The sequence below is a fragment of the Mirounga leonina genome, unplaced genomic scaffold, assembly GCF_011800145.1.
Source record: "Mirounga leonina isolate KUSES-001 unplaced genomic scaffold, KU_Mleo_1.0 Mir_204, whole genome shotgun sequence".
Taxonomy (NCBI): domain Eukaryota; kingdom Metazoa; phylum Chordata; class Mammalia; order Carnivora; family Phocidae; genus Mirounga; species Mirounga leonina.
In genome coordinates this window covers 12,113,378-12,137,817 of record NW_023270513.1, presented here as the reverse complement: position 1 = coordinate 12,137,817, position 24,440 = coordinate 12,113,378, and the positions used below count along the sequence as shown (strand labels likewise).

The window sequence follows — 24,440 nt, the reverse complement described above, 5'->3', positions numbered from 1 at the left end:
AAATAAATGTTTATAGAACAGTACAACCGATAACATAAGAATGCACTTCTCAATTGTGCATGGAGCATTATCAAGAATAATTCATACATAGGCCAAAAAATGAGTTTCAATTATAAAAATATTGAAACCATACAATGTATCTTCCTAAAGACAAGAGAGTGAGGTTAGATGTCAATAATGGAAGGAAAAAAATAAAATATAACTAATATATTGAAAGTATAGTAAACTCTCTTAACTAATAAGTCAAAGAGAAAATCATAAGTGAAATTAGACAATATGTTGAAATGAAGGAAGAGAAAAATAATACATACTAAAACCATTGAGAAGGACTGATAGCAGTGTCCAAAGGGAAACATACTATATAAATGTTTACATTAAAAAATAAGAAACATTTCAAATCAGTAACCCAACATTATGACTTATGAAGCTAAAAAACAACAAGAAACTAAATTCCACACTAGCAGAAGGAAAGAATTAATGAAGATTAGAGCAGAAATAAATAAAAGAAATTATAAAAATAGACAAAATTAATGAAACTAAGAGTTAGTATTTTGAGATTAACAAAATTGACAAATGCTTAGCTAAATTGTCTATGAAAATAAGAAAAAAATACTCAAATAACTAAAATTAGGGGTGAAAGGGGTAATATTGTTACTGATTTTACAGGAAAAATGGATTAAAACAGAGTACAATGAACAATTGCACTCCAACAAATAGGATATTCTAGATGCTGACGACAAATTCCTTGAAACACACAACCTACCAGATTGATCATGAAGAAATAGAGAATGAATAGACTTATACCTAGTAAAAAGATTGAATCAGTATTCAAAAACATCCTGACAAAGTAAAGCCCAAATCCAAATAGAACAACTGGTGAATTCTAGCAAACATGTTAAAAAAAAAAAAAATTAACACCAGCCCTTTTCAAAATCTTCCAAATAATTAAAGAGAACACTTTTAATTTAATCCATGAGGGCGGAATTACCCTAACACCAAAGCCAGACAAAGTTACTACAAGAAAAGAGAACTATGGACCAATATTCCTTATAAATATTAAATTCCCTCAACAAAATACTATTAAACAAAATTCAATAGCATATCAAAAGGAGTATATACTACAGGTAAGTTGGTTTTATTCCTGAAATGCAAAGATGTTTCAAAATATGAAAATCAACTAATGTAATTAATTAACAGCATTAACATAGTGAAGGGGAATAAATGATCATCTCAATGTGGAAAATGCTGTTCACAAAACCTAATACACTTTTATAATGACAAATTTAAAAAAAAATTGGAAATACAGTTCTCTTCCCCTATTCACATGAGATACAGTCCAAGATTAATAACAAAATTAAAGAAGACACAAATAAATGAAAAGGCACTTTGTGTTCATGGATTAGAAGACTTAGTACTGTTAAGATGTCAATATTATCCAGACTACACAAGTAAGAACTATTAAAAGGGATCCTTTGAGTGGAGAGAAGGCCCAAAAGAAACAAAGATGAGAAAAGAAGAGAGAAAATCTACAGGAACAGTGACTTTATAGGTAATACAATGGCACGAAATTCACATCTTCCAATAATTACTCTGAATGTAAATGGACTAAATACTCCAATCAAAAGACACAGGATATAAGATTGGATTTAAAAAACAACAACAACAAAACAAGACCCATCAATGTGTTGTCTACAAGAGACTCATTTTAGACCCAAAGATGCCTACAGATTGAAAGTGAGGGGATGGAGAACCATTAATCATGCTAATGGACATCAAAAGAAAGTTGGGGTAGCAACCCTTATATCAGTCAAATTAGACTTTAAACCAAAGACTGCAACAAGAGATGAATGGGGGCACTATATCATAATGAAGGGGACAATCCAAAAAGAAGATAAGTGTAAATATTTATGCCACTAACTTGGGAGCAGCCAATTACATAAACAAATTAATAACAAAATTAAAGAACCACATTGATAATAACACAATAATAGTAAGGAACATTAACTCCCTACTCACAGAAAAGGACAGATCATCTAAGCAGAAGATCAAAAAGGAAACAAGGGCTTTGAATGACACACTGGACCAGATGGACCTGACAGATATATTCAGAGCATTTCATCCTAAAGCAACAGAATGTACAATCTTCTCAAATGCACATGGAACAATTTTCAGAACAGATCACATACTGGGTCAAACATCAGGTCCCAACTGGTACCAAAAGACTGGGATTATTCCCTGCACATTTTCATACCACAATGCTTTAAAACATGACTTCAATCACAAGAGAAAATGTGGAGGGAACACAAATATATGGGGGTTAAAGATCATCATATTAAAGAATGAATGGGTCAACCAGGAAATTAAAGAAGAATTTTTAAATGGAAACAAATGAAAATGAAAACATAACTGTTCAAAACCTTTGGGATGCAGCAAAGGTAGTCCTAAGAGGAAAATATATAGCAATATGAGTCTTTCTCAAGAAACAAGAATAGTCTCAAATACAAAACCTAACCTTCCACCTAAAGGAAGTGAGGAAAGAACAGCAAATAAAGCCTAAACCAAGCAGGAGAAGAGAAATAACAAAGATTAGAAGAGAAATAAAATGAAATAGAAACAAAAAGAACAGTAGAAGAGACTAGGAGCTGGTTCTTTGAAAGAATTAATAAGATTGATAACCCCTAGCCAGACTTATCAAAAAGAGAAAAGACTCAAATTAATAAAATCATGAATGAAAGAGGAGAGATCACGACCAACACTGAAGAAATACAAACAAGTAAATGAATATATTATGAGCACCTATATGCCAATAAATTAGTCATTCTGGAAGAAATGGATGCATTCCTAGAAACATATAAACTATCAAACTGAAACAGGAAGAAATAGAAACTTGAAAAGAACCATAATCAACAAGGTAATTGAATCAGTAATCAAAAATTTCCCCAAAAAAGAGAGTCCAGGACCAGTTGGCTTCCCAGGGGAATTCTACCAAACATTTAAAGAAGCATTAATACCTATACTTCTCAAGCTGTTTCAAAAAATAGAAATGGAAGGAAAACTTCCAAACTCATTCTTTGAGGTCAGCATTACCTTGATCCCCAAACCAGACAAAGACCCCAACAAAAGGAGACTTTCAGACCACTATCCCTAATGAACATGGATGCAAATCTTCTCACCAAGATACTAGCCAATAGGATCCAATAGTACATTAAAATGATTACTCACCACAACCAAGTGGGATTTACTCGTGGGATACAAGGGTGGTTCAACATCCACAAATCAAGCAATGTGATACACCATATTAAAAAAAGAAAGGTAAAGAATCATATGATCCTCTCTATTGATTCAGAAAATGCAGTTGACAAAATACAGCATCCTTTCTTGATTAAAACTTTCCGCAGAGGAGGGATACAGGGAACATATGTCAATATCATAAAACCCATATAAGAGAATTCCACAACAAATATCATTCTCAATGGGGAAAAAATGAGAGCTTTTCCCCTAAGGACAGGAATATGACAGGGATGTCTACTCTCACCACTGTTGTTCAAATAGTACTGGAAGTCCTAGCCTCAGCAATCAGACAACAAAAAGAAATAAAAGGCATTCAAATTGGCAAAGAAGAAGTCAAACTCTCTGTCTTTGCAGAAGATATGATACTCTATAAGGAAAACTGAAAAGACTCCACCCACAAATGTTACATTCATACAGAAATTCAGCAAAGTGGCAGGATATAAAATTAATGCACAGAAATCAGTTACATTTTTATACACTAGCAATGAGACAGCGGCAGACGCGGGTGTCCCAGCAATGTGTGGCGCTGAAGCGGCATCGGGAGCAGCAGCGGCGGCAGCCGCGACAGCGGGCTCGACCTCGGCTTCGCAGCGGTGCCAGCAGCGGAGACGGAGGAGCAAGTTCCTCATTAGGACCTGGCGAGCCCAAGCCTAATCAACGGCCCCGCGAGGCCTCTGTATAGCGCCCCTGACCAGGACCCTCCCCGCCTCACCGTGTCCCGTGAGCCTGCCTCCCCGGCCGGGGATGAAGCCAGGAGGCGGCCGCCCGGGGCCCAGCACAAAGGCTTGTCCCCGGGGGCCTCCGTCGCCAGCCTAGAGCTGCCCGCTGAAGCGGAGCCAGCGCCGGGGCCCTCATCCCAGCTGGTCCCTGGGGACGGCTGTTGCCAGTCTCCCCGAGGCCCAGGGGCCCGAGCGCCGAGCCCCTTGTTCCCTCGGCTATGGTGGGACCGGGCAGCTGTGCAGCCTCCGCCACTCCCGGATGTAGAGGCCTCACGGAGCATGTCTGGGGGGAGCGACATGGAGAAAGCCATCAAGGAAACCTCCATTTTAGAGGAATATAATATCAATTGGACTCAGAAGCTGGGAACTGGAATTAGTGGTCCAGTTAAAGTCTGTGTAAATAAATCTACTCAAGAACAGTTTGCACTGAAAATTCTTTTTGATCCTCCAAAAGCTAGAAATGAGGTACGTCTGCACTTGATGTGTGCCACACACCCCGATATAGTTCAAATTATTGAAGTGTTTGCTAACAGTGTACAGTTTCCTCATGAGTCCAGCCCCAAGGCCCAACTCCTTAATGTAATGGAGATGATGGAAGGGGGAGAGCTATTTCACAAAATCAGCCAGCACTGGCACTTTACAGAGAAGCAAGCCAGCCAAGTAACAAAGCAGATAGCTTTGGCTCTACAGCACTGTCACTTGTTAAACATCACTCACAGAGACCTCAAGCCTGAAAATCTGCTCTTCAAGGATAACTCTTTGGATGCCCCAGTAAAGTTGTGTGACTTTGGATTTGGCAAAATTGACCAAGGTGACTTGATGACACCCCAGTTCACCCCTGATTATGCTGCACCTCAGGTATTGGAGGCACAAAGAAGGCATCAGAAGGAGAAATCTGGCATCATACCTACCTTGCCAACACCCTACACTTACAACAAGAGCTGTGACTTGTGGTCCCTAGGGGTGATTATCTATGTGATGTCACATATAAATGGAACAGAATAGAAAACCCAGAAATGGACACTCCTTTTTACTCCAAACACCACAGCCGAACTATCCCAAAGGATATGCGGAGAAAGATCATGACAGGCAGTTTTGAGTTCCCAGAAGAAGAGTGGAGCCAGATTTCAGAGATGGCCAAAGATGTTGTGAGGAAGCTCTTGAAGGTCAAACCAGAGGGAAGCCTCACCATGGAGGGAGTATTGGACCACCCATGGCTCAACTCGACTGAGGCCTTGGATAATGTGCTACCCTCTGCTCAACTGATGATGGATAAGGCGGTGGTTGCAGGAATCCAGCAGGCTTATGCAGAACAGTTGGCCAACATGAGAATCCAGGATCTGAAAGTCAACCTCAAACCCCTGCACTCTGTGAGCAACCCCATTCTGAGGAAGAGGAAATTACTCGGCACCAAGCCAAAGGATGGTGTTTATATCCATGACCATGAGAATGGAGCCAAGGATTCAAATGTTGCCTTGGAAAAGCTCTGAGATGTGATTGCTCAGTGTATTCTCCCCCAGCCTGGAGAGAATGAAGATGAAAAGTTGAACGAAGTAATGCAGGAGGCTTGGAAGTATAACCGGGAATGCAAACTCCTAAGAGATACTCTGCAAACCTTCAGCTGGAATGGTCGTGGATTCACAGATAAAGTAGATTGAACAAAACCGGCAGAAATTGTGAAGCAAGTGATAGAAAAGCAAACCATGCCCCATGAATCCCAATAATGACAGCTTCAGACTTTGTTTTTTTAACAATTTGAAAAATTATTCTTTAATGTATAAAGTAATTTTTATGTAAATTAATAAATCATAATTTCATTTCCACATTACTTAAAGATGCTGTATAGATTTAGATACAGGACTTATTCATAGTATAGTTCATTTGTTTGTTTTTAAGAAAAGCTCAGTTCCTAGAGATATACTATAACTCTAGGACTGTTTTCTCATATGTTTGTAAGATGACAGATGGTATCGTCAAACAAGATTGTTTTATTTGTAATAAAGTGTACAAAAATCATTTGCCAGTGGTAGACAAAGGATCGGCTATACTGACCTGTTTAATAAACAGTTGAATCAAAAAAAAAAAATCAATCCTATTTACAACTACACCAAAAACCATAAGATACCTAGGAATAAACCTAAGCAAAGATGTAAAAGATCTGTACTCTGAAATCTATAGAACACTCAAGAAAGAAATTGAGGAAGACACTAAGAAATGGAAAACATTCCATGCTCGTGGATTCTAAGAAAAAATATTGTTATATAGTTGTATTTGTTTGAATAAACACAAGGAATGTAAAATATATGGTCAAAGCAGACAGAATGAAAGAGAAAATCAGAAGAAGCAGGGGAGGGATAGAGAGACCAACAAAATTGTTTCCATAAGAATTTGATATGACAAATTTTTTTCAGATACACTAAGCCTCTTTTTTTCAAGTTTTTATTTAAATTCTATTAGTTAACATATAGTGTAATATTAGTTTCAAGAGTAGAATTTAATGGTTCATAACTTACATATAACACCTAGCGCATTTCACAATGAGTGCCCTCCTTAATACCCATTGCTCAGCCCAGCCCCCTGACTTCCCCCAAGCAGCCCTCAGTTTGTTCTCTATAGTTAAGAGTCTCTTTTATGGTTTGTCTCTTTCTCTCTTTTTTTTTCTTCCTCCTTATCCATCTGTTTTGCATCTTAAATTCCACATATGAATGAAATTATATAGTATATGTCTTTCTCTGACTGACTTATTTTGCTTAGCATAATATGCTCTAGCTCCATCCATGTCTTTGCAAATGGCAAGATTTTGTTCTTTTTTATGGGTGGATAATATTCCATCATGTATTTACATACCACTTCTTCTTTATTCATTCATCAGTCAATGGTCATTTGGGCTTTTTCCATAATTTAGCTATTGTTGTTAATGTTGATATAAACATCAAGATGTATGCACCCCATCCACTCTCTATTTTAGTATCCTTTGGGTAAATACCTAGTAGTGTAATTGCTGGGTAGTAGTTTAGTTCTATTTTTAACTTTTTGAGGAACTTCTATACTGTTTTCCAGAGTAGTTCCACCAGTTTGCACTCCCACCAACAGTGTAAGAGGGTTTGCCTTTCTCCACATACTGGCCAATATATGTTGTTTCCTGTGTTGTTAATTTTAGCCATTCAGACAAGTATGAAGTAATATCTTCTTGCAGTTTTGATTTGCATTTCCCTGATGATAAGTGATGTTGAACATCTTTTCATGTATCAACCATTTGTATAGCTTCTTGGGGAAAATGTCTATTCATGTCTTCTGCCCATTTATTAACTGGATTATTTGTTTTTTGGGTGTTGAGTTTGATAAGTACTTGATTGATTTTGGATACTATCCCTTAATCAGATATGTCATTTGCAAATATCTTTTCCATTCATAAGGTTGACATTTAGTTTTGTTGATTGTTTACGTTGTTGTGCAGAAACTTTTTATCTTGATGAAGTTCCAATAATTCCTTTTTCTTTTATTTCCCTTGCCTCCAGGAGACATGTTTAGTAAGAAATCGCTATAGCTGATGTCAAAGAGGTTGCTGCCTGTGTTCTCCTCTAGGATTTTGATGGTTTCCTGTCTCACATTTAGGTTTTCATCCATTTTGAATTTATTTTTCTGTATGGTGTAAGAAAGTGCTCCAGTTTCATTCTTTCGCATGTTGTTGTCCAGTTTTCCCAACACCATTTGTTGAAGGGACTGCCTTTTTTCCATTGGATATTCTTTCCTGCTTTGCCAAATATTAGTTGACCATATAGTCAGAGGTCCATTTCTAGGTTTTCTATTCTGTTCCACTGATATGTGTCTGTTTTTGTACCAGTATCATACCATCTTCATGACTCCAGCCTTGTAATATAGCTTGAAGTCCAGAATTCTGATGCCTACAGCTTTGCTTTTCTTTTTCAAGATTCCTTTGGTTATTCAGGGTCTTTTCTTTTTCCACATAAATTTTAGGATTGTTCTAGCTCTGTAAAAAAATGCTTGTGGTATTTTGATAGGGATTGCATCAAATGTGTAGATTGCTTTGGGCAGTATAGACATTTTAACAGTATTCACATTCTGATCCATGAGCATAGAATGTTTTTCCTTTGTGTGTGTGTGTGTGTGTGTGTGTGTGTGTGTGTGTGTGTGTCACCTTCAATTTCTTTAATCAGTGTTCTATAATTTTCAGAATACAGATCTTTTGCCTCTTTGGTTAGGTTTATTCCTAGGTATCTTATGTTTTTTGGTGCAATCGTAAATGAGATAAATTACTTGATTTGTTTCTGCTGCTTCATTACTGATGTATAGAAATGCAAGATCTCTGTGTGTTGATTTTGTATCCTGTGACTTTACTGAATTTGTGTACCCATTCTAGCAATTTTTTTTTTGTGGAGTCTTTTGGGTTTTCTACATAGAGAAATATATCATTTGGGAATGGTGAAAGTTTGACTTCTTTGCTGATTTGGATGTCTTTTATTTTTTTCTTGTAGTTGTCTGATTGTTGAGGCTAATACTTCTACTACTATGTAAAATAGTAATGGTGAGAGTGGACATCCCTGCCATGTTCCTGGACATACAGGATAAGTTCTGTTTTCCCCTATTGAGGATAATATTAGCTGTGGGTCTATTGTACATAGCCTTTATGATATTGAGGTATGTTCCCTTTATCTCTGCTTTGTTGAGGGTTTTTTAAAATCAAGAATGGATTATGTATTTTGTCAGTTTTTTTCTGCATCAATTGAGAAAATCATATGGTTCTTATCCTTTCTTTAACTGATGTGGTGTATCACGCTGATTGATCTGTGAATATTGAACTACTCTTTTAGCCCAGGAATAAATCTCACTTGATCCTGGTGAATGATTCCTTTAACCTACTGTTAGATTCAATTTTCTACTATTTTGTTGAGAATTCTTGCATCCATGTTCAACAGAGATATTAGCCTATAATTCTCCTTTTCAGTGGGGTTTTTGTCCGGTTTTGGAACTAAGGTAATGTTGGCCTTGTTTTCCTTCTATTTTTATTTTTTAGAACAGTTTGAGAAGAGTAAGTATTAACTCTTCTTTATATGTCTGGTAGAATTCTGCTGGGAAACCATCTGGCCCTGGACTTTTGTTCATTGAGAGATTTTTGATTATTGATTCAGTTTCTTTGCTTGAATTAGTCTGCTCAAATTTTTTATTTCTTCCTGTTTCAGTTTTGTCAGTTTCTATTTTTCTAGGAATATATCCTTTTCTTCCAGATTGCCCAATTTGTTAGTATATAATTTTTCTTAATATTCTCTTATAATTATTCATGTTTCTGTGGTATTGTTTGTGATTTCTTCTCTCTCATTTGTGGTGTTATTTATTTGGATCCTTTCTCTTTTCATTTTGATAAGTGTGGCTAGGGGCTTATCAATTTTATTAAATCTTTTGAAGAATAAGCACCTAGTTTCATTTGTCTGTTCTACTGGTTTTTGTTGTTGTTGTTGTTATTTCTATATCATTTATTTCTGCCCTAATCTTTATTATTTCCCTTCTTCTGCTGGCTTTAGGTTTCATTTCTTGTTATTTTTCTAGGTCCTTTACATGTAAGGTTAAATTGTGTATTTGAGATGTTCTTGCTTCTTGAATTAGGCCTGTATTGCTATATACTTCCCTTTTATGACTGCTTTTGTTACATCCCAACAGTTTTGGACCATTCTGTTTTCATTTTCATTTGTTTCCATGTATATTTTATTCTTCTTTATTTTCCTGGTTAACCCATTCATTCTTTAGTAAGATGTTCTTTATTCTCCATGTATTTGTGGTGTTTCCATTTTTTTGTTGTTGTTGTTGTTGACAATGTACAGCATTTGGAGATGAGAAAAGTAAAGCTCAGAGAGGATAAATTGGCTAAGGACAGGCATAAAGGCAACAAGGCTACATGACTGACTTTTAAGAAAATATATTTTTTTTAGTGTTCCATGATTCATTACTTGCGTATAACACCCAGTGCTTATTGCAACACATGCCCTCCTTAATACCCATCAGCGAGTTAACCCATCCCCCCATCCCCCTCCCCTCTGAAACCCTCAGACTGTTTCCCAGAATCCATAGTCTGTCATGGTTTGTCTCTGACTCTGATTCCTCCCCCTTCAGTTTTTCCTTCCTTCCCCTAATGTACTCCATGCTATTCCTTATGTTCCACATATGAGTGAAACCATATGATAATTGTCTTTCTCTGCTTGACTTATTTCACTTAGCATAATCCTCTCCAATTCCATTCATGTTGATACAAATGGTGGGTATTCATCCTTTCTGATGGCTAAGTAATATTCCATCGTATATATGAACCACATCTTCTTTATCCATTCATCTGTTGAAGGGTATCTTGTCTCCTTTCACAGTTTGGTTATTGTGGATATTGCTGCTATGAATATTGGAGTGCATGTGTCCCTTCTTATCCTTATATCTGGATCTTTAGGGTAAATACCCAGTAGTTCAATTGCTGGGTCATAGGGTAACTCTATTTTCAACTTTTTGAGGAAATTCCACACTGTTTTCCAAAGTGGCTATACCAACTTGCAATCCCACCAACAGTGTAAGAGGGTTCTCCTTTCTCCACATTTGTTGTTTCCTGCCTTGTTAATTTTTGTCATTCTAACTGGTGTAAGGTGGCATCTCAATGTGGTTTTGATTTGAATTTCCCTGATGGCTAATGATGTTGAACATTTTTTCATGTGTCTGTTAGCCATTTGTATGTCTTCTTTGGAGAAGTGTCTGTACTTTCAATGCCATCCCTATTAAAATACCATTGGCATTTTCAAAGTGCTGGAACAAACAATCCTAAAGTTTGTATGGAACCAGAAAAGACCCCGAATCACCAAAGAAATGTTGAAAAAGAAAAACAAACTGGGGTATCGTGTTGCCTGATTTCATGCTATATTACGAAGCTGTGATCACCAAGACAACATGGTATTGACACAAAAACAGACACATAGATCAATGGAACAGAATAGAGAGCCCAGATATGGACCCTCAACTCTATGGTCAACTAATCTTTGACAAATCAGGAAAAAATATACAATGAAAAAAAGACAGTCTCTTCAATAAATTGTGCTGGGAAAATTAGACAGCTATAACAGAAGACTGAAACTTGACCATTCTCTAACACCATACACAAAGATAAACTCAAAATGGATGAAAGACCAATGTGAGACAGGAATCCATCAAAACCCTAGAGGAGAACATAGGCAGTAACCTCTTTGACATCAGCCACAGCAACTTCTTTCAAGACACGTCTCTAAAAGCAAGGGAATCAAAAGCAAAAAAATGAACTTTTGGGACTTCATCAACATAAACAGCTTTTACACAGCAAAGGAAACATTCAACAAAACTAAGAGGCAACCCATGGAATGGGAGAAGATATTTGCAAATGACATTATGCATAAAGGACTAGTATCCAAGATCTATAAAGAACTTCTCAAACTCAACACCCAAAAAAACAAATAATCAGTCAATAAATGGGCAGAAGACATGAATAGACACTCCTCCAAAGAAAATATGTTTTACAATGAGTTTCTCCTTTGGCTTGAAAAGATAGTGGAGAAAAAGCTAACAATGATTAAATTTGAAATGGTTTCCAAGGTATGTGTTTCATAAAATAATTGAAACATGGTGACAAAAGAGATCATCCATGTTCTCATCCTCACCCACTTAATTACATGAAATAAACTAAGTCCAGAAAACTGCATTGGCTATATGAATCTTGGAAAACTTGTATTTCAGAAAAGGAATATTACCAAAGACAGAAAAACATTGTAAAGTAATAAGTGATTCAGTTAATCAAAATGAAATAACTATTTAAATTCTGTAAGTTCCTAATTCTTATCTTCCAAATGTATGAATCAAAAATTGATAAAGTAGGTGATGTGAGCAAGATGGTAAACTAAAAATCCCCAGGCCTATGTTCCCCTGAGAAACATTAAATAAATTACAAAGAAAAAAAAACCCACTAAATTAACTTAATAGTAACTTTGGAAATCATTTTGAATTCTACAACAACCAAACACACAACCAAAAAAAAAGATATATTGAACATTGTAGGACATTTTGTTGTGCTTTTACTCCACTTTGCTTCATAGCCTTTCTGATGTGGTGCAGGATGGTTTGGGGGAAGCAGAATCCTAATACTTAGCTCCCTTCTGTAAACCAGAAAGGGTAAAATGGACCAAATTTTCAATGTTCTAATTTGTTTGCAGGCTTCCTGAGTAACTGGTCTCTTTGAAGCCTAACTTGGAGCTCACATGGCCAAAAGTACTTGAAATCTCAAACTATTGAAAGACACAGCAACATGATTCATAAATGCCACAGAGAAATAGTCTCACAAACAAAAGGAATGAAAGACAACTGATTGATATATATAAGAGAATATCTAAGTTATTAGAAACAAAGGTACTACCCTTAGAAAAATCAAGACACTTATATTTTTAAAAAAAAATTATTTTATTTATTTGATAGAGAGAGACACAGCAAGAGAGGGAACACAAGCAGGGAGAGTAAGAGAAGGAGAAGCAGGCTTCCTGTGGAGCAAGGAGCCTGACGTGGGGCTTGATTCCAGGACCCTGGGATCTTGACCTGAGCCAAAGGCAGATGCTTAATGACTGAGCCACCCAGGTGCCCCAAATCAAGACACTTAAATGCAGAAATGTTTAGGAAGAATTGGAAAACCTGCACACATATGCCCAGGGATGGCACATGCACAGAATAATCCAGAGAAGACCATAAGCCTTCATGCCTGGAATATTAGTGAAAATCTTTCAATGCATGGAACCAGTCTACAAAGAGTTTAAAAAGTAGCATTTTTTCAGATGCCCAATATTCAATAAATGATCACAATTCTTACAAGACAAATAGGCATAACCTGTTAAAGGAACATAATATTTTTTTTTTAGGAACATAATAATTTTTTATGAATGATCTGTGAAGAAATAGTCTTTAGATTTACTAGACAAAGACTTTTTAAAAACTGTCTTAAACATGATCAAGAAGCTAAAGGAATACACAAACTATAAAGCTAAAGTATATCAGGAAAACAACACATAAACTAAACAAGAATATTGACAAAGAAATAGAAATTACAAAAAGGGCCAAACATAGGTTCTGGAACTATAAAATACAATAACTGATTGAAAAATTCACTAGAGTAGTTCAACAGCAGATTCAAATAAACAGAAGAAAGAACGACTATACCTGAAGACAGGTAATTTCAGGTTATCAACTCAGACAAGTGAAAAGAAAAGAAAATGAGTAAAAGTGAAAAGGATTTATGTGACACAATAAAAAAGACAGATATACACATTATGGGAGCCCCAACAGAAGATAAAGACAAAGGTCAAAGAGAATTATTTGAAAAAAAAAAATCATGGCTGAGAAATTCTAATAATTGAAGAAAGGCACAATTATACAAATACAAAAAATTCAAAGAATTAAAAAGTAGGATAAATACAAAACACCTGCACTGAGACACATTATAATCTTCGTGTCAAAAGCCAAAGATAAGAAAGAATTTTGAAAACAGGAAGAGAATAAAGATCATCATATAAAAGTGTTCCTCAATAATATTACTAGTAGATTTGCAAGCAGAAACATTTCAGAACCAAAGACAGTGCAATAAAACATTTAAAGTGCTGAAAGAAAAATAATAAGACTGTCAACCCAAAATTCTAAATCTGGTAAATCCACTCTTCAAAAATTAGGAGAAAATAATTCATTTACAAATTAACAAAAGCTGAGGGAGTTTATTACTACTTGACTTGCACTACTATAAATGCTGAAAGGAATCCTTCAAGTTGAAAGGAAAAATGTCAGAGAAAACTAGAAACCACTGTATATATAAATTTTTCTAATAAAGGTAAATACAAAAGTAAACATAAAAACAAGTATTATTATAATTTTCGTTCATAACATGACTTTTTATTCTACAGGATTTAAAGTAAAATCATAAAATAATGTTAAATCTATTTTAATATAATCTATTTAATTAAAGATGTAATTTGTGACATTGGTAACACAAAGGAGGGTTGAGCTATAAAAGTAGTTTTAGTGAGATTGAATTTAAGTTGATATTTGTTTTAAATAGAATTAACTTTATTATGTTATATGTAACTCCCATTGTAACACAAAAGTGTCTATAAATATATAATAAAAAATATGAATGAAAAATGCCAATACAAAAAAATCAACTAGTCACAAAAGAAGGCAGTATAAGAGGAAATGAGAGACAAAAAAGCTGTAAAATACTTGGAAAACAAATAACTGAGTGGAAATAGTAAGTCCTTAACTATGAATAATTACTTTAAATGTAAATAGATAAATGCCCCAATAAAAAAACATAGATTGACAGAACGGATTAAAACCAGATCCTAATATATGTTGTTTACAAAGAACTCACTTTAGATGTGAAAACAGGAATAGTTTGAAAATTAAAGGATGTAAACGTTATTCCATGTAAGCAGTCACCAAAAGGGAAATACACTGGCTGTAAAATATCAGACAAAATAGATTTAGGTCAAAAAAATCTTACAAGAGACAAGGACAGATATTATGTATGATAAAAGATCAAATTTCCAAGGAGATATAACAATTTACATAAATAAATATATATATATCTATATCAGATATCTTAAATATATGAAGCAAACCATGAGAAAATTGAAGTGATAGACAACTCTACCAAATAGTAAATTGTTTTGGGTCATTATACACATTTTAACTATATTTGTTCTTACAATCCATGAGCATGGAATGTTTTTCCATTTCTTTGTGTCATCTTCAATTACTTTCATAAATGTTCTGCATTTTTTAGAGTACAGATCTTTTACCTCTTTTATTAGGTTTATTTGTAGAACCCAAACATCCATTGACAGATGAATGGATAAAGAATATGTGAGATATAGATGATAGATAGATAGATGATAAATAGATGATAGATAGATAGATGATAGATGATAGATAGATAGATAGATATAGATTATAGATATAAATATAGATAATGGAATATTACTCAGCCATGAAGAATAAAATCTTGCCTTTTCCAACAGCACAGATAGAGCTAGAGTGTATTATGCTAAGTGAAATAAGTTAGTCAGAAAAAGACAAACACCATATGATTTCACTCATATGTAGAATTTAAGAAATGAAACAGAAGAACCTGGGGGAGGGGGAAAGAAAGTGAGGTAAACCATAGAACAGCCTCTTAACTATAGAGGGCAAACTGAGGGTTGCTGGAGGGGAGGTGGGTGGGAGGATGGGCTAAATGGGTGATGGGTATTAAGGAAGGTACTTGTGATGAACACTGGGTGTTATATATATAAGTGATAAATAACTAAATTCTACTCCTGAAACTAATGTTACATTGTATCTTAACTAACTGGAATTTGAGTAAAAACTGGGAAAAAAAAAAAAAAAAACAGGAGACTTCAATATCCCACTTTCAATTGTGGAAAAACAACCAATTCCCAATTTCCCTGGGGGTGACACCCACTCAGAGCTGGCCTGCCTGGGTTCCAATAACACAACAGACAGCAAGCATAGCCCACAACAGACATAGACTCACTGTAGATGACTGCAGTAAGAGGAAAAATGAGTTGGAGACAACAGCAAGGTGTAAGCAACACACATAGGATACTCTCCTGAAATGCCAGTTTATGGTAACAGGGGCCACTGCACTGCAAGGCACTCCAATACCTCTTCCTCATAAAGTCACTACTTTCAAGAGCAGAAGATATAGCTCACTTTCTTAACACAAAGAAACAGACACGGAGAGGTAGACAAAATGAAGAGACAGATAAATTTATCCCAAATGAAAGAACAAGACAAGGCCACAGGCCAAGATTTAAGCAAAAGATATGTAAGTAACATGCCTGATAGAGAATTTATAGCAATGATATTAAGAATACTCACTGAACTTAAGAAAAGAGTGGAAGACATGATTGAGAGCCTAAAAACAGAATAATGAAAAACATAGCACAGATAAAGGGGTCAATAAACAAAATGAGAAACAGGCTTGATGGAATGAAGAGCAGACTGGAAGAAACAGAGGATTGAATTAGTGACCTAGATGACAGAGTAATGGAAAGCAATGAAGCTGAACAAAAGAGAGAAATAAGAATTATGCAAAATATGAACAGACTTAAGGAACTCAGTAACTCCATCAAATGGAATAACATTCACATTATAAGTGCCCCAGAAGAAGAAAAGAGAGAAAAGGGAGCAGAAAATTTGTTTGAAGAAATAATAGCTGAAAACTTCCCTACTCTGGAAAGGAGATATACATCCAGATCCAAGAGGCATAGAGAACTCTCATCAAAGTCAACAAAAGCAGACCTACACCAAGACTTGTAAATAAATTGGCAAAAAATACTAATAAAGAAAAAAAATAAAATAAAAGCAGCAAGACTAAAGAAGTCAGTAACTTACAAGGGAAAACCCATAAGGCTAGATGAAAATTTTTCAACAGAAACTTCACAAGCCAGAAGAAAGAGGCATGATATATTCAAAGTGCTGAGTGGGACAAATCTGCAGCCAAGAATACTGTATCCAGCAAGGCTATCATTCACAACAGAAGGACAGATAAAGAGTTTCCCAGAAAAGTGAAAACTAAAGTAGTTCACAAGCACTAAATCATCCTGCAAGAAATATGAAATGGGACTCTTGGAGTGGAAAGGAGAGACCAAATTGACAGTATAAAAGTAGGAAACACAAAAGCAGTAAAAGTGAATAATTCTGTGAAAAATCAGCCAAGGGACTCACCAGATATAAGATATACCAAATAACATATACCAAAAATGTGGGGAAGAGAGGAGAAAAGAATGGGTTCAAACTTAAATGACATCAACTTAATATAGCCTGCTATGTACAGAAGATGTTATATACAAACCTAATGGTAACCATGAAAATCAAAATCCACTAATAAATATGCAAAGAATAAAGAGAAAGAAATTCAAATATATCACTAAAGAAAACCAGAAAACCATGAAATAAAGACCAGAAAGGGTCAGAAAAAAATCTACAGGAACAATCGCTAAAAAAATAATAAAATGTCAATAAATATATATCTATCAATAATCATTTTGAATATACATAGATTAAAGGCCCCCGTCAAAAGACATAGGGTGACAGAATGGACAAAACAAAACGAAACAGCAACAACAAAAACCCCAAAACAAACAAATAAACAAAAAACAAGACCTATGTATATGCTGCCTACAAGAGTCCCATTTCAGACCTAAAGATAACTACAAATTAAAAGTGAGGGAATGCAGAAACGTCTATCAAGTACATGGATGTCAAAAGAACACTGGAGTACTCCTTTCTGCCTCCAATGCTTTCATGGTGCCCATGAAAAAGCTTGAGGCAAATCAGGTGGTGGGGGGAGAAGCAAGTTCTGAAGTTTACCCTTGACTACACCCACCCTGTAGAAGATGGAATCAAGGATGTTGTCAATTCTGAGCAGTTTCTTCAAGAGAGAATCAAAGTGAATGGAAAAGCTGGGGATCTTGGTGGAGGGGCTGTAACCATTGAAAGGAGCAAGAGAAAGATTACTGAAACTCCTGAGGTGCCTTTTTCCAAAAGATGTTTGAAATATCTCACAAAAAAAATAATTGAAGAAGAATAATCTATGTGATTGGTTGTATGTAGTTGCTAACAGCAAAGAGAGTTACAAATTGCATTACTTCCAGATTAACCAGATGAGGAAGAGGAAGATGAGGATTAAAATTTGTTTATATAGGGGCACCTGGGTGGCTCAGTCAGTTGGGCGTTTGCCTTTGGCTCAGGTCATGATCTCAGGGTTCCAGGATTGAGCCCCGCATCAGATTTCCTGCTCTGGAGGGGAGCCTGCTTCTCCCTCTCCCTCTGCCTGCAATTCCCCCTGCTTGCTCTCTCTGTCTCTCTCTGTCAAATAAATAATAAATAAAATCTTAAAAAAAAAAAAAAACTTGTTTAGGGGTCCCTGGGTGGCTCATTTATTAAGCGTCTGCCTTTGGCTCAGGTCATGATCCCAGGGTCTTGGGATCGAGCCCTGCATTGGGCTCCCTGCTCTGCAGGAAGCCTGCTTCTCCCTCTCCCACTCCCCCTGCTTGTGTTCCCTCTCTTGCTGTCTTTCTCTGTCAAATAAATAAATAAAATCTTTAAAAAAAAAACTTGTTTATCTGAAATATTTTGTATGAGTTCTTGAATAAAACTTGGGAACCAAAATGGTGGTTTTCCTTATATCTCTGCAATGTGGATTGAACAGAAAATTTAAAATCATAGTAAAAGGGCTTCACTTGAGCTGCCATTCACTTATTTGTAATTAGATTTTTTTTCCTGCTTGAAAGTTTTAGTAATTGTGGTAATAATACCAAAATAGAAGTAAGTTCCTTTAAAGCAACTGCCAGTGGTTTAACCTTGAGCAGGTGCTTAAGGGTGTGGAAATGTGTGCACTTCAGTTAGTCACTTTTTACTTCAAAAGTGTGACAGTTTTATCTGGTGCTTTACTTTTTTTTTTTTTTTTTAATCTGGTGCTTTTCTCAAAGATTCAGGTAAAGAAATATCAGGACTCTTAATTCACCTAAAGCAAAACCAGTGACTTTTTTGAGGTTCTCTTCTTGCAGGAAAATGGCAGTGTTGATAAAAATGCAGGGCTCTGGGGCATTTACTTCAAATTTTTATTACAAATTACTTGGTGAACACAATTATTATGCATGTTAATTCTTTTTTTCCCTATAGAAATAAAATGCCTTTTTGTGCTGATGCATATTTTACTCCCTTCCAGAAAAGAGTTTGCAGAACAGTTATAAAAGTCCCAGGTTTTAAATTACGTACAAGTGCACAGAAACTAATTTATAAATAATCACTGTTTCTACAACTCTTTGCAGCAAACTATCACTTTGGCCCCCAGTAGGGGAACTGGAGATGAGCAGTAGTAGAGCTTCCAGAGGTGGACATCTGTGCATCTCCCCGGGATTGGAGCCTTTTCATGGGGGTGGGGCACAAAGGAGAAGCAATTGAGAGACTGTTCATGTTGAGGAGATGGGAAAAAAAAAAAGGTTGACATGCCCAAGGAATTGTGCCTTCTGGGCAATTTAGGCCGTGGCTGGATTTAATGTCAAGTCATTCTACAAACCAACATTAAGCAGGACCAGACTAAAAGTGGGATTTTGTTGCCTTGTGTGCAGAGGCCAGAGATCTGTGAAAGGTTATAAGTTGCAAATATGTCATTGTTGCCAATTGAAAATTCAGAGTATTTCTGAGTGACTTTGAAAAGGGACCCTGATGTGTTATGGTGCCCTGCTAAAATCTAAACAATTCTGCAAAAATGTCTGCATTATCTTAAAATTACAGTGTATAAAATTATGTTTTTAATGAGTTTGCCCACAGCTAATTTTCACACCTGGAATTCTTGGTCTCTACTAGTTGCATAGCTGGAAATTAAATTTTCGAGTCCTTCCTTTGCTCCAATTTAGCATTTGGTGTTCCCTGGATTGAATTTAACATGTTGAATCTTTGCAATTTCATTTGTGGTAAAGACTCCAGCATTTTCTATTTAAATGCAAATTTCTTGAAGCAGAATTCTTTGCATGTTTCTCCACCTTCACAGAAGGCAAAATTTCTTTCCACTGTAACAGAGGCATCTGCTGGTATTTGGGCCTGTCCCTTACCATGATCATTAACTCTGTTAGTAAGTTTATGCCTGGGTTATGACCTGGGTTTGCAATTTGGACATTTGTTGCACTGATGTTCACCTGTAGTGATTCTTAGTTTGGTTGTAAAAAATTAACCCAGGGCTGAGATTAGCATATAAGGTTTTCCTTAAACTGCTACCAGATTTTAAAACTTATACTAAAATTGAAACATGGATGCCTGGGTGGCTCAGTCAGTTAAGTGTCTGACTCTTGATTTTGGCTCAGGTCATGATTTCAAGGTCATGAGATTGAGCCCTGCATTAGGCTCCATGCTGGGCATGGAGTCTGCTTAAAATTCTCTCTTTCCCTCTCCCTCTCCCCCTCCCCCCTGCTTGCATGCTCTCTCTCTAAAAAAAAAAAAATTGAAACTCACTGGTAAAAGAAAAAAATGCTGGAGTAGCAATATTTAGGCCCCTACTATTATTTTATTATTATCAATTAGTTCTTTTATGTTTGTTTTTAATGGCTTTATATAAAAACTTTTTGTTAAAACAAAAAGTTTACAAGAGACAAAAAAGGACACTATATAATAATAAAGGGGACAATCCAACAAGAAGATACAACAATTATATTCACCCAAAATAAAAGCACCCAAATATATTAAGCCATTAAAAACAAACATAAAAGAACTAATTGATAATAATAAAATAATAGTAGGGCACTAAAACACCCCACTTGCATCAATGAACAGATCATCTAAAAAGAACACCAAGGAAATAATGGCTTTGAATGACACACTGGGCCAGAAGGATTTAGCATATATATTCAGAACATTCAATCCTTAAACAGCATAATACACATCCTTTTAAAGTGTGCATGGAACATTCTCCAGAATTGATCACATATTAGCCAATAAAATAAGCCTCAACAAATTCAAGATTGAATTTATACATCCATCTTTTCTGACCACAACATATTGAAAGTAGAATTCAAGCACAATAAAAAAATCAGGAAAGAATACAAATACATGGAGGTTAAATAATATGCTACTAAACAACGAATGAATCAAGAAGGAAATAAAAGGAGAAATAAAAAAGTACATGGAAACAAATAAAAATGAAAACACAATGGTCCAAAATGTCTGTGAAGCAGCAAAAGCAGTTTTAAGAGAGATGTATAGAAATACAGGCATACTTCAAGAAGCAAGAAAAATCTTAATAAGTAAACAACTTTACACCTGATAGAGCTAGAAAAAGAACAAAAAAACAAAACTGAAACCAGTAGAAGGAAGGAAATAATACGGATTGTAGCAGAAAAAAAACTATAGAAACTAAAAAAATAATAAAACAGATCAAAGAAATCAGGAGCTGCTTCTCTGAAAAAATTAATAAACTAGATAAACCTCTAGTCAGATATATCAAGAAAATAAGAGAAAGGACTCAAGTAAATAAAACCACAAAAGAGAGAGGAGAAAAAACAACCAATACCAAAGAAATACAAATAATTATAAGGGAATATTATGAATAACTATATGCCAACAAATTGGACAACCTAGAAGAAATGGATAGATTCCTAGAAACATATAAACTACCAAAACTAAAACAGGAAGAAATAGAAATCTTGAACAGATTGATAAGCACCAAAAAAAAAAAAAAACTGAATAAAAAATTAAAAAAAAAAAAAAAAAAAAAACCTCCCCACAATCAGCAGTGCAGGACCAGATTGCCTCAGATGAATCCTACCAAACACTTAAAGAAGAGGTAATACCTATTATTCTCAAACTATTCCAAAAAATACAAAAATAGAAAAGGAAGATAAACTTTCAAATTCATTCTATGAATGCAGCATTACCCTGATGCCAAGACCAGATAAAGAGATCACCGAAAAAGAGAACTACAGACCAATATCCCTGATAAACATAGATGTAAAAATCCTCCATAAAATACCAGCACACCTAATTCAACAATACATTAAAAAATCATTCAACACAATCAAATGGGATTTATTCCAGAGTTGTAAGGGTGTTTCAGTATTTGCAAATAAACCAATGTGACACATCACATCAATAACAGGAAGGATAACAACCATATGATGATTTCAATAAATGCAAAAAAGCATAACAAAGTACAACATCCATTCATAATAAAAGCCCTCAACAAAGTAAGTTTAGAGGGACATACCTCAACATAATAAAGGCCATGTATGAGAAACCTACAGCTAACATCATCCTCAATGGGGAAAAAACTGAAAGCTTTTCCCTCTATGGTCAGGAACAAGATAGGGATGTCCACTCTTACAACTTTTATTCAACATAGTACTGGAAGTCCTAGCCTTAGCAATCAGACAACAAAAAGAAAAGGCATCCAAATCAGCAAGGACAAAGTCACACCTTCACTATTTGCAGATGACATGATACAATATATGAAAACCAGAATGACTCCACCAAAAAACTGTTAGAAGTGATAACTGAATTCAGTAAATTTACAGGGTACAAAATCAATGTACAGAAATGTGTTGCATTTCTGTACACCAATAATGAAGCAGCAGAAAGAAAAAATGAAGGGATAAATACCATTTACATTTGCACCAAAACAATAAGATACTGAAGAAGAAGGCTAACCAAACAGGTGAAATACCTGTACTCTGAAAACTATAAAACACTGATGAAAGAAATTGAAGATGACACAAAAATGGAAAGACATTCCATATTCATGGATTGGAAGAAAAATTGTTAAAATGCCTATACTACCCAAAGCAATATATGTATTTAATGCAATCCCTTTAAAAACACAAACAGCATTTTTCACAGAACTATAAGAAACAATTCCAACATTTATATGGAACCACAAAAGACACTGAATAGCCAAAGAAATATTGAAAAAGAAAAAACAAAAAACTGGAGGTATCACAATTCCAGACTTTAAGTTACATTACAAAGCTGTAGTGATTAAAACAGTATGGTACAGGTACAAATACAAAAACATAGATCAATGAAACAGAATAGAAAACCCAGAAATAAACCCACAACTATAAGATCAAGTTGTCTTTGACAAAGCAGGAAAGAAAACCCAAAGGAAAAAGGCAGTCTTTTCAACAAATGGGTTTGGGAAAACTGGACAGCAACATGCAAAAGAATGACAATGGACCACTTTGTTACATCACACACAAAAATAAATTCAAAATGATTAACAACCCAAATGTGAGACTTGAAACCATAAAAATCCTAGAGGAGGTCACAGGCAGTAACCTCTTTGACATCAGTCCTAGCAACTTCTTTCTAGATATGTCTCCAGAGGCAAAGGAAACAAAAGCAAAATGAACTATTAGGACTACATCAAAATAAAAAGCTTCTGCCTAATGAAGGAAACAATCAACAGAACTAAAAGGCAACCTATGAAATGGGAGATGTTTGCAAATGATATACCCAATAAAGGGTTAGTGTCCAAAATACATACAGAAATCATGCAACTCAACACCCCAAAACCAAACAATCCAATTAAAAATGAGAGAAGAGGGGTGCCAGGGTGGCTCAGTTGGTTGGGCATCTGCCTTCGGCTTGGGTTGTGATCTCAGTGTCCTGGGATCAAGTCCCACATCGGGCTCCTTGCTCGGCAGGGAGTCTGCTTCTCCTTCTCCCTCTGCCTCTCTCCCCATGCTCCTGCTCTCTATCTCTCTCTCTCTCTCAAGTAAATAAAAGAAAAGAGTAAAAATGGGGAGAAGACATGAATAGACATTTCTCCAAAGAAGGCATTTAAAAGGAGCAGACACCTGAAAAGATGTTCCTCATCTCTTACCAACAGGGAATTACAAATCAAAACTATAATGAGATATCATCTCACACTTGTGAGAATGGCTTAACTCAACAACCAAGAAACAACAGGCATTAGGGAAGATGTGAATAAGGGGGAACCCTCTTATGCTTTTGATGGGAATGCAAAATGTTGTATCTAATGTGTGGAAAATTATATTCCACAAAAAGTTCAGAATGGAACTACCCTATGATCCATCAATTGTACTACTGGGTATTTACCCCCAAAATGCAAAAAACAGTAATCCAAGGGTATAAATACACCCCGTTGTTTATAGCAGCATTATCTACAAGAGTCAAACTGTGGAAACAGCCCAAGTGTCAATCAACTGATGAATGGATAAATAAAATGTAATATATATGTTTATATATGTATATATGTAAATATATATTTATATGGAACAACAAAATGATAATATATATTAAAATATTATATAATATTACTATATTTATATATATTAAATATATATATTAAAATATATACAATATTACTCAGCCATAAATAGAATGAAATCTTGCCATTTGCAGTGACATGGATGGAGCTAGAGAGTATTTTCCTAAGCAAAATAAGTCAGTCAGAGATAGACATATACCATATAATTTCGCTCATATGTGGAATTTAAGCAACAAAACAAAGGAGCATAGGGTGGTAAAGGAGAGAGAGAGGCAAACCAAGAAACATACGCTTAACTATAGATAACTAACAGATGGTTAGCAGAGGGGAAAAGGGTGGGAGGATGGGTTAAATAGTTGATGGAGATTAAGGAATGCATTTGTTGTGATGAGAACGGGGTGTGGTATAAGTGTTGAAACATTAAATTGTACACCTGAAACTAATATTACTCTATATGTTAAATGGAATTTAAATAAACTTAAAAAAAGGAAACTTAAATGTTTTTGAAAAAATGTTAGCAAACCAAAAACAAAACCATATTAAAAAAATATACACTGAAAATTATATTTTTAATGAAATGCAAGGATTGTTCA

At 35.3% G+C, this 24,440-nt stretch overlaps 1 protein-coding gene across 1 annotated transcript; it reads left to right on the top strand.

Annotated features, from left to right (window-relative positions):
* Positions 1 to 3,879: 3,879 nt before the first annotated feature.
* On the top strand, positions 3,880 to 5,734 carry LOC118025959 (MAP kinase-activated protein kinase 5-like). The gene is given in 2 exon segments (XM_035028660.1): positions 3,880 to 4,997; positions 5,033 to 5,734. Coding segments are annotated over 2 exon segments (1,410 nt in total). The 5' UTR covers positions 3,880 to 4,289.
* Positions 5,735 to 24,440: the final 18,706 nt, after the last annotated feature.